Below are 12,484 nucleotides of genomic sequence, written 5' to 3' on the forward strand. Positions count from 1 at the left end.
AATCAGGGCCATGCGTACATGTAGGGATGTAACGATATGAACATTTCATATCACGGTTACTGTGACCAAAATTATCACAGTTATCATTATTATTACTACGATATTATTGAAATTGTGCTGAAAATGTTCAAAAAGTACTAATACACACACTGAAATAATTAACCAAGTTGTATTTAAAAAATAAATAAATAAATAAAATAATCGGCACAATGTACCTTCTGCTGGCAGAAATATTCAAATATTAACCCTTAGTGGTCTGAACCTATTTTGGTCGTTTTTCAGTACTTTTGATTTTGCCTTTATATACTATATAAACAAATGTTTACTATACCCATGTTTGGTATCTTTTTTTTCAGCATCTCTCTATTATTTCTTCACTTTAACCTACTATATAAACACGAAAGGCCAGAAAACACAAAAAAAATAAAATAAAATCCGATTTGAAAAATGTATATACTTTATTGCATAAATAACACAAAGATGCTTAATGAACCTTTTCAAAGACTTTAAAAGTGAATATTGGTTCCAAATATTAGGTATATACAATTAAAATTGTAATAAATTAAAACTATACTCAAATATTTGACATAAAAGCATAGCTTTACATAGGGTTTTCTCCCCTAAAAGTGCGGTAACACTGGTCTACAAGGAAAATACTTCCAAAATAAAAGTAATGAAATTTTACCACATGAGAGTCACTGATAAAGAAAAATCAAGTCAAAAATGCTGGTTGGCTGAACTTTCCAAGATATAGCCTTGGGTCAAAATGTGAAATTCAAGAATTAACGAGAGAATGGGTTTGACTCAAAAGGAATATTTGTCTCAGAGCTACAAGATCTACTTGAAAACACTGTCTGCACATTAGGATACATTCACTTTACAGGTTCTATTTAGTGGAAGATTTATAAAACTATTATATAAATGTACATAAACCAATATATATGTGTAATAACATTTAATCATATACCTTGAAAACATCAGCAAACCGGCACTTTTGTCATTTATTTTCCAATTAATCTTATTAAAATACGTAACATTTAGCACATTTAATCTCTGAAGCAAATCATTTCTAAAAAATTGTAGACCAGTGTAATCAAACACGGTTATCATGATAATTAGAATTTAAACAGTAATACTAACCGTCTGCAATTTCACCGCGGTTTATCATTATACCGGTAATCGTTACATCCCTACATACATGTAGCCGTGTATTTGTGAAAACAGATATTTCTCCAATCCAACACATGAAAAATATCTGGGGTTTTTTCCACCTTTTTTTCCACTACATGTATACATACATAGCACAGATGTTCTTGTGTTCTCCTGTGGTTCTTACCTCTGTTCTGAATGGTTTCTTGGGTGTGATGGCCTTTTCTCTGACTGTGACTATGTCCACTCTTGGGGTGAAATCTTTGGTGGAGTCCTGGGTGGGTTCTGCTGCTTTGGGCTGGATATAAACAGTACTGACAGTCACTGTTTCAATATCCACTTCTTCATCTCCACCTGTTAGAGAGAGAGAGAGCAGCAAATGAATAAAGTCCAAGTCTCAGAGAATACAATACCCCTCGTATAAAGATAATATTCACAGCACATGAAAGCTGGAAGAAATCTGTAAAGTAAAGCAATGTATGATATTATTATTTTATACCTAATGTCATGCACTTTGTCTTACTTAAGTCTACACTATGGATTTAGTCGTAATGTTTTATTTACAGTTTGACTCTCCTATAGAATACAAAGGCAGAGCAGAGTAATAAGGCTTCTATACAGTATTGGAAGAGCTATTGATCACAGCCCTGTCTCCTTTTTTACCTTACATGACCTTTCCTCATGGCAGTTACACAACTCTTTTCAAAAAAGTCGAGTTACTTTAGAGTCAGAAATGAGCATTGTAGGGGTGCTTAAAGCAAGCGAAAGAAAGGAGCTAATAAAAAAGACATGTAAAATATGCACATTTGCCCGCGGCGCTATGGGGTGACAAGGCAATCTCCATTCAAATTGAGTGAAAGAAAGAGATAGGCAGCACAAGTAAGACGATACAAAGAGAGGAGGAAGATAAAGAGAGAAAGCGATGGTACGGGTGATGAACGGATGAAACTACGTCTTCATAAAATTTACCTTCATGAAAGAAGACATGAAAATGAATCAGTCCTCTGGGAAATTGCCTGCCGAGCTAACGTATGTGTGTGTTTGTGTGTGTTTGTGTGTGTGTCTTTTCTTATATTAGTGTGTGCATGTGTCTTACCTGAGCCAGACCCTGAGTTAAAGTCATCGTCATCCTCAGGATAGAAGCCCCCCGACCCTGCGTCATCCAGGTACAAGTCATCAGCCTGAGAGGAGGAAGTCTTGGCTGCTTCAGCTATCTGCAAAGCAACGAGATAACAAGGTGTTGAGGATTCTTTTATCACATATTTCTCTGATATGTCAAAGCTTTCATTTCCACAGTATATCACATCAACATAGTGCTGGCCTTAACAGTTTGGCGACAGAACAGATTCGCCGTTTACCAAATGTGGATCAGAGGTTTGCAGGAAAAAAAAAACTAAAACTTAACTATTTTTCTTTGTGATTAATGTAAATACTAGGGCTGGGCAAGTTAACGCGTTAACAGACTCATTAAATAACGCTAATAAGTTTTTAAAATCTCCCGTTAATGCCGTATTATTCTAACTCATGTTATTCTGCCCCTGCTAATTGTGATTAATCGCAGAAGTCCACACGATTAATTGAGATTAAAAATTTTAATCGCTGCCCAGCACAAGTAAATACAAAATCCAGATTCAGAATCATCTTATTAGTTTGACTTATTTGAGTCTATAGCACAGGTGTCAAACATGCGGCCCGGGGGCCAAAACCGGCCCGCCACAGGGTCCAATCTGGCCCGTGGTTCAGGTTCTGGAAATGCAAAAATTACACTGAAGATATTAACAATCAAGGATGTTCAAATCATTTTAGGTCAGTTCAATCTAAAGTGGGTCAGAGCAGTAAAATACTATCATTATAACCTACAAATAATGAAAACCACAAATTTTTGTCTGTGTTTAAGTGTAAGAAAAGTAAAATTACACAGAAATGTTTACATTTACAAACTAGTCTTTTGAAAAAAAAATGTGAATAACCTGACACGTCTAAAGCAAAGTCCCTGTAATTGGACCAATATTCTGCCTGTTACTAAAACTTTTGTGTATTTGTAAATCCACTGTGATGTGTACGTTGATGTGATGTGATGCACATGTGTAAATAAATAAATTAAAGTGTAAAATTTTAAAATTTCACTTCTTTTTCTTACAAATTTTCAGGTTGTTCATATTAGTTCATGTTATGTTCAAGCACAGTTCGTAGACGTAAACATTTTCATTATGTGATTTTACTTTTTTTCACTTAAAAACATAGACAAAACTTTGGAGTTGACGTTATTTATAAGTTCTTACTCTATTATTTACATTATTTTACTGGTCCAGCCCACTTTAGATCACATTAGGTTGTATGTGGCCCCTGAACTAAAATGAGTTCTGGTTTATAGTTTCTAAAACCCATTATATTTCATTTAATACAACATGAAAACCTAATTAATATTGAGATTTCAACATACAAGGTGTATTAAAAAAACTACACATTTTGAAAAATTACCCCCAGTTCCACATTTGATAATTTTTGGAATTTTCTTTTATGGATGTCGGTAGGTAGGGGATTGGTGGATATTTGTCCAACTTGTCAACTTCTTTAGGCCTGAAAATGTCACTGATGACAGGCCAAGTTAGAGTTAGGGTTAACTGGGTAAAGAAATGAAACTGACATGGTGGTCGAAGTGTTAATGCTGTAAACTGGCAATTTTGTGGAAAACAAGATGGATGCCCATTGCCCCTCCCATGACCTTTGATTGGATTTAAATCCCATCACTACTTCACACAAACCAGTTTTAACTTGGATTGCGCAATTCACCCCTGCTCACTCATGCATGAAAACCTGGGTCTGTAAATTTGGACAAATATTTACCAATCCCCTACCTACTGACGTCCATAAAAGAAAATTCCAAAAATAATCAAATGCGGAACTGGGGGTAATATTTCAAAATGTATAGTTTTTTGGTTTTTTTTTTTTGATACACCCTGTATAACACCATAAAGGTATATGATGTGGAGCGGTTACAATGAACATACTAATCTATTGTTTATGAAATCCCATACTATGAAATTTAATGATTTGGTTTACTATGAAAAAAAATGCAAATAATGTATAAAGCCAAATTAATGTTACTACCTGTCTGTGTACAAAGGTTCTTCTCAACATGAGTCTAAATATGATTTGCGAGATGTTTGTAAATGTGTTATACAAAAAGCTAAAAAAAAAAAAAAAGTGACTAAAAGAAGATGTATGCCTGTTGTTGGAGTTAAACTATGGAATGAGGCCAGCATGGATTTACGAATGTGTAGCTAATTTTTGTTTTTTTAAAAAAATGGTATGTAGGGCAATTTTTGAATGTTACAATTGTTAAGATCTAATAATTAATAAATAAATTATTTATTTTCCACTCTACATTAAATTACCATCAATTTGGTTGGTTATGTTTTCTGTTTTTCTGGTTTAGTTTCACTTCTTTACGTTGTTGCTTGTTTGTTTGCATTTTTGTTTTTTCTATTCTCCTATATTGAACACTGGGTAGCTTAATTTGTTCTGTAGGACAGGCATTAATATAAATATTATGCTTCTGCCTGTGCTTTTTCAGTCACTAACCTGTTGGTAATGTTTGTAATGTTGACAGTGATTGTATTATGTGACGACTGAATAAAGAATTTCATCATCATCAAATAATAGTAATAAAAAAAAAGTTTATTCTGAAACATTAACTGCTTCCCAACATAAAATAATGATAATGATTTAGAAAAACAGACCAAAACAAGACACAAGACTAAAAAGAAAACTGCGATGCACTTCCCATCCAATCAAGTACACAAAACAAATAATACCCTATAAAGTAGACAACTTGTACAGACATAATAAAAATAAAAAAAAGAACAGGATGAAGAAAAATGCCCCTTTCTTTGTTCAACTTTTACAGGTACAAGACAAAAATATACATAGTACTGGAGGTACTGAACATCAGTCTATAGAACATCGGCTCCAAATGAATAATTCAATTTTAAAACCTTCCCTCATATAAGAGAATGTTGTAAAATTAAATTATTCATCAGGACAATCGAGTGTGTAGTTGGCTACATTTGTTGCAACCTCCAGTTATATATATTTTTTTTGTCTTGTACCTGCATTCTTTGGCCTGGATATGGTACTTGGGTTTTTTTTTCTTTAGTGGTCATCACCGTAAATAAAGTCTTCTTTCAAAATTGACATGTGGTATTTCTACTTTCTAATATTAAAAAATGACCTAAACTATCATTAAAGTGTTTGAAATAAATAAGCTTTCAAATTACCCACAAGATGCCAGTGCTGATTTCTTTTTTTTTTTTCTCCACATAGCTCTAAATGAAAAGAACGGAATTTGATGCTGAAATTGCAACGTTTCTTCTACACAGATGAGTTTGATTATGAGGCTTATGAAGGTATAAAGTTATTATATGATGTTATTATCTTTGCTAAGTCGATTGTTTGTTGATCCACGGTTCAGACTAAAGTGAGACAGTTCTGACCTTGTCTGAACGATTCCAAACAGATCTTTAGTGCAGCTATTGGCAACACAAACCGTATAGAAAACAGAGATTTATGGTTTTACTGCGGTGGTTGTCTGTCTAAAAACTAGGGGTGTAACAAAACAGAAAAATTTGGGTTCAGTATGTTTTCAGTACAGGTGTCTTTGGTTCGGTACATTTTTGACACAGGGTCTTCGGTTTGGTACATCTTTGATATACGGTCTTCAGTTTGGTACATTTTCGATACAGAGGTCTTTGATTCGGTACATTTTTAATATAGGGTCTTTGGTTTGATACATTTTTGATACAGGAGTCTTTGGTTCCATACATTTTCGGTACAGGAGTGTTCGGTTCGATACATTTTTGGTATAGGAGTCTTTGGTTCGATACATTTTTGATATAGGGTCTTTGGTTCGATACCTTTTCAGTACAGGGGTCTTTGGTTCGATACATTTTTGATAGCGGGGTCTGTGGTTTGATACATTTTCAGTATAGGAGTCTTTGGTTCGATACATTTTGGTATAGAAGTCTTTAGTTCAATACATTTTTGGTATAGGAGTCTTTGGTTCGATACATTTTGGTATAGAAGTCTTTAGTTCAATACATTTTGGTATAGAAGTCTTTAGTTCGATACATTTTGGGATAGAAGTCTTTAGTTCGATACATTTTGGTATAGAAGTCTTTAGTTCGATACCTTTTCGGTATAGGAGTCTTTGGTTCGATACATTTTGGTATACAAGTATTTAGTTCGATACATTTTTGGTACAGGAGTCTTTGGTTTGATACATTTCTGGTATAGGAGTTTTGGTTCGATACATTTTCGGTACAGGAGTCTTTGGTTCGATGCATTTTCGGTACAGGAGTCTTCGGTTTGATAAATTTTAATAGCAGGGTCTGTGGTTTGATACATTTTCGATACAGGCTGTTCAGTTCGGTACATTTTCGATATGTTTTTGGTACAGTGAAGGAGTCCAATTTCATTTTAAAAAATAACTTTAAATATAACCGATCTTCACGAAACACTGCTGACACACTACTCTTTTTTTGTTCTGCTACCATTTGTGGGCCAAAGGAAAAGGAAAACGTTATGGACCCTTCATAAAATTTAATATTTTTTCGATCTGTCGGAGTGGTGGTGGTGGTGGTGGTGGGGGGGGGGTCTTACATGAAATTTTCACAGCTTCTAACCTGTAGCCACTGGACCCCCTCCACTGCTCTATGAGCCCCCCACAAATACTGGGCCCCATGAATTTGTCATGTTTACCCCCCTTAATGGCGCCCCAGGGTTCTGCTTCCAACCTCTTTGCTCATACTGTGTGCGTTTTGATTCAAGGTTCGTATGGGAACTTAAGGCGAGTGTTTGCGTTCTTCACTTAGACTACACATATATCCCTTTGGCACACCTCCTTATTGTATTGAAGGCCCTGAACTAGGGATGCAAATTATTTATTAATCCATTAACCATTAGTTGGTTGACCTTATTGATCAATTAACGATTAGTTGATAAGCGGCGATTTTCCTGAGAACCTTAATTTCTCTTTCGCTTGGGTCTATAAGAATAAAAGCTAAATATTGTTTATATACTTCACGAAATATGCATGTCATATTCCTTAATGATTGATTTATTGTACCATTGGATACAGTACAGGCAATAACGTTACATCCCTACCCTGAACCACAACAGCTCGGTACAAACAAGTGCACCATTACACTCCTACTAAAAACAGAGCTAAGCTAACAGAGCTATAATGTAAACTATCCCCAGATAGCAATTACTTTTGGGCCAGATCCACATTAAAGCCTTTACATTTGTTTATACTTCACATCCGTTTTCTGACTTTGGACCAAATTTGCATCTGATCTGTCTTTCAGCTCTCTCTAGCAGGTCCGGAGTTGTGCTGGCTGACGGATTCGGCCCAGAACAGTCTCCCATCACACAACCAAGACTGATTTTCAAAGTTGTAATGCTGATCTGGACCAGAATTGTAATATGAATCTGGACCAGAGTCGCAATACAAATCTGGGCCAACATGATTCTTGTGTATATTCTAGATGTGATTGAACAGAGCTGGGCCAGAGCTGGACCGTTTCTGTAGAAGATCCATTTCGCGGAGCAGTACCTGTTTTGGCCCGATGTGTGTTTGGACACTGGGATGGATCTGCCAAATGGTTTCGGGCCGAGTCGGGGTGTGATTCTGTTCCAGATCTGTCCCAGTGTCTCTTTGCTCTCTGGGTCAGCTTATAAGACGTTGTGATTTTGACTGACTGTCAAAATAACCGGCTATTAATTTCAGTTTCAGGGAAAAAACTTGATGACAACATAATATTGATGTGAGTAAACAATGAGCTTTATACTTTATTCAGTGAGTGATACAGTCTGTGCATACGTAGCACTGGTTCATCGGTGGTTTTGGTAGTCCTACATGTGTTCTAGTGTATGACTCCTTCCTTCTGTTGAGAGTTTAGAATATCAATAGTACTTAGAATCCCTTTAAAGCTCATAATAAGTCAATTTTAAAAAGCTCAAATCACATCTAAATGTGTTAAGTGCAATCAAATCAGACGATCATCCAGTCCACAGATGTAGTTCACCTTCAAAAGTAGTTGTTATGAGCAGATCAGCCTGTATTGTGCTTCTGACAGATGCATCGTGTACTCGGTTAATGACTTAAAGTGCAGCAGGTGATCATCCAATCAGAAGATCAATCCCCTCCCACAGGATTGTTGCCCTGACAACTGGTCTGAGTAGTGGGAATGTTTGTGTTCCAGCTTAATGGAGTGACTGGATGAAAAGGAGCCCAGTTTAACAGTGCCTGTTTGTTTAAAAAGCACTTTTTCACATGCTATGTAAATCGACGTTTTAACGAGAAATAAGATAAGGGAATGGGCTGTTTTTGCTCTTAGGGACGTGAAATGACAGGTATACGTTGCACATGTCAGTATGATTGCTGTTATGCATGTGTCTGGATGCCACATGTAACTATTTATGTGAATATGTGTGTGACTGGAATAGCTATAAAAGCCTCCATGGCAACATCCATTCAACTCCTATCCCATCCGATCTGTGGTCAGCTGCACCCCCTCCCTTCTCCACTGATAGTCCAGCGCTAGAAATAAAGAATACAAAAGAAAGACCCCGCAATATATCATCCCTCTGTGTGTTTGTGTGTGTGCTTTTCGTTCATTTAGCCAGTTGCTACAGTTCCAGGTCTGCTCCTGGGATGTTGTGCTGATAAACCTTTGGCTGAATGAAGTAGGATTAGAGGAAAGAATCAATTGGCTTGACAGGAAAGACTAGAAAGGCATGTTTTTGTTAACGGCAAAGAATAGACATGCTGTGTGAGAAAACGGAGAAAATGGAAGCTGAGAAATTATCCCCTTATTAATGCCCGGTTTAGAATTTATGCCTCAGCAGACAAAAGGGAAGTGAAGCTGTAATTTTTTGTGAATGTTTTTATTTTCAGTAGGAATATCTGTCTTTCGTCTTTTCATCTTTTAAGACTTCAGACCTAGAACTATTCCTAAACTATTTCTCTACATCAGGGCTCTCGAACTCATTTTCTTTCAGGGGCTACATTCTGCCCGATAGGATCTCCAGTAAAATAATAACAGAATAACCTATAAATAATGACAACTCCAAATTGTTGTCTTTGTTTTAGTGCAAAAAAAACCCATTAAATTATGAAAATACTTACTTTTCTAAACTAGTCAAACAAAAAAGATGTGAATAATCTGAAAAAACTGAAATTTCTAAAGAAAAATAAGTGCAATTTTAACAATATTCTGCCTCAACTTTATCATTTCTACATGTGCATTATGGATCAGATCTACAAAGACACTAAACACTGAGGAACAGGCAGAAAATTGTTAAAATTGTGCTTAATTTTCTTTAGACCTTTCAGGTTGTTCATATTTGTTCTGGTTATTCGCATTTTATTGTTATAGCATAGTTTGAAAATGTAAATATAGTCAAAAGTTAATGTTATTTTTTTGCACTAAAACAAAGACAAAAATTTGAAGTTGTCATTATTTATAGGCATAATGTAAGATTATTTTTTTCACATTAAAACGAGAAGAAAATATGGAGTCATTATATTCTTTAGGTTATTCTGCTGTTATTATTTGACTGTAGATCACATTGGTCTGTATGTGGAACCTGAACTAAAATGAGGTCCACAGCCTTGACTGTGGAATTTTTGCACTTTGCAAATTCATCCCACAGGCCGCATTGGAACCTTTGGCGGGCCGCATTTGGCCCCCGGGCTGCATGTTTGAGACCCCTGCTCTACATCTTTAACACCCCCTATGCAAGAAGGAGTGATTCCACAGGTCATTCCTCCCCACAGCCATCAGACTACATAACAGTTCCCAGTAAATCCCCCAAGCCCCACCCCCATATCACACCATGTACATGTGCAACCACAATGTAAATATGTAAATACTATTTCAAATTTCAATTTTTAATTTTTTTACCCCACCCCCCAAAGGAGAGGCAAGGGGTATTGTTTTTGGTTTGGTTTGTTTGTTTGTTTTGTTGTTTGATTGTTAACACTCTAGCAGCAAAACTATTGGTTGAATTCATACTAAATTGGGATTATAGATTGCCAGTGACCAAGAATAGACGTGATTACATTTTGGGAAAAGTAGGTCAAAGTTCAAATTTTTAATGAATTTTTAAAACTTTTTTTCCCCATTTACTTATAATGGGCAACATTTCAAATGTCTGTAGCAGCAAAACTATTGGTTGAATTCATACCAAATTTGGTTTATAGATTGCTAGTGGCCCAGAATAGATGTGATTACATTTTGGGAAAAGTAGGTCAAAGTTCAAATTTTTTTATGAATTTTTAAAATCTTATTTTTCCCCATTTACTTATAATGGGCGAAATTTCAAGTGTGTATAAAAACATCAATTTTATTTCAATTTACTTCAAACTGGGCACATATATAGAGGCTACTGATATGCTGACATCAGCACACACATAGACATGATGACATCAGCTGGATCGATTCCAAAATAAGCTACAATACATATGAGGGGCGGGGTTTGTTATGTCTGGCACCACTTGTTAATTCTAATTCTCTATATAAACATTTATTATTATTATTATTATTCATTAATGTTTCTTGTTTTTTTGTTTTTTGTTTTGTCTTTCTCTTCGCACTTGTGTGTTGTATGTTGTTGCTGTTAGGCTAACTGTGAAATTTCCCCTTAGTGGGATCAATAAAGTCTTATCTTATCTTATCTTATCTTATCTTATCTTATCTTATCTTATCTTCCAAAGTAATTTATCACAATATATTAAAATATTATCCTCTGAATTTTGCATTTTTCAGAAACACGCAGGTATTGTCATGCATTTAGTGCCCATGTAGATGTCAACACAAAGATTATTATATGAAAACAGAAAGAAAATTGAAGTAAAAGTGACTGTATCATTAACTTAAAATAAAAACAAACATCTACAATTACTGTCATTTATCAAACTACTTGACTTCCACTGGTGACTCAATGTTGGAGAAGATGACAGTGTTTCCATGTTCACTATGGAGCCTCTGAATGTCAAAATGAGTCATATCTGATGATGATTAAAAGATGAGAAACTGCATTTTAGCTGAATTATGTACATGTATTGATAGGACTGATGGTGCAGAAGTTATTAATCATTTTAGATTAGTAGGTGGTTGTAGTCACTGGCGCAAATTAGGTCTTTTAGGGTTCTTGTGACATACTTATTTACTTATTTTGGTTCGGTATTGTAATTGTTTTGCATCATTTCGTCAGGTATACATTCACCTGTGTGTTGTTTGCTTTGTACTTCCTGGATATGTAGTTTTGCACTTGGTTTTGTATTCATTTTGGATTATCTTTGGATGTACTTTGCTTAGTTTGTCTGACTTTATACAGTATGACTTTATAGCTAGTTGTGTATGGCTAACCATTAAGGCTATTACTATTTAGAAGGAGGCAGGAAATATAAGATTTTCTTCATCCTGCTCCTTTTCGAACATGGGTGTGTATATTAGGGATGTAACGATACGAAAATTTCATATCACGGTTATTGTGACCAAAATTATCACAGTTATCATTATTATCGCAGTATTGTTGAAATTGTGCTCAAAATGTTCAACAAGTACTAATACACACACTGAAATAATTTAACCAAGTTGTATTTTGAAAAAAAAAAAACAAAAACAACAACAAAAAAAACTAATAAAATAATTGGCACAATGTACCTTCTGTTGGCAGAAACATTCAAATACTAACCCTTAGTGGTCTAAACCTATTTTGGCCGTTTTTCAGTACCATGTTTGGTATCTTTTTTTTCAGCACAACTTCATCTATCTCATCTGTCTATTATTTTTTCACTTTAACCTACTATAAAAACATAAAAGGCCAGAAAATACAAAAAAAAAAAAAAACAAAATCCGATTTGAAAAATGTATATACTTTATTGCATAAATAACACAAAGATGCTTAATGAACCTTTTCAAAGACTTTAAAAGTGAATATTGGTTCCAAATGTTAGGTAAATAAAATTAAAATTGTAATAAATTAAAACTATACTGAAATATTTGACATAAAAGCAGATCTTTACATAGGCGTTTTCTATGGAAAAGTGCATTAATCAAACACGGTTATCATGATAATTAGAATTGAAATGGTAATACTAACCGTTGGCAATTTTACCACGGTTTATTGTTATACCGGTAATCGTTACATCCCTTGTGTATATGTTTGGTCACCTGATGATTACCGAATGTCTGCTGATGAAATGCACATCCATGAACAAAATAAATGAAATGAAATGAAAAATATTGCTAAAATGCAACATGTT

General features: G+C 34.9%; 1 protein-coding gene across 1 annotated transcript in view; it reads right to left on the reverse strand.

Annotated features, from left to right (window-relative positions):
* sdc2 (syndecan 2) overlaps window positions 1-12,484 on the reverse strand; it is a 128,627-nt gene that overhangs the window by 16,720 nt on the left and 99,423 nt on the right. The window contains exons 2-3 of the mRNA XM_030147346.1: window positions 2,246-2,363; window positions 1,337-1,503 (exon numbers count right to left, since the gene is read on the reverse strand). Of these exons, the coding sequence (XP_030003206.1) occupies window positions 1,337-1,503; window positions 2,246-2,363 (285 nt within the window). The remainder of the gene's footprint in view (window positions 1-1,336; window positions 1,504-2,245; window positions 2,364-12,484) is intronic.

This window comes from Sphaeramia orbicularis, chromosome 11 (assembly GCF_902148855.1).
Source record: "Sphaeramia orbicularis chromosome 11, fSphaOr1.1, whole genome shotgun sequence".
Taxonomy (NCBI): Eukaryota; Metazoa; Chordata; class Actinopteri; order Kurtiformes; family Apogonidae; genus Sphaeramia; species Sphaeramia orbicularis.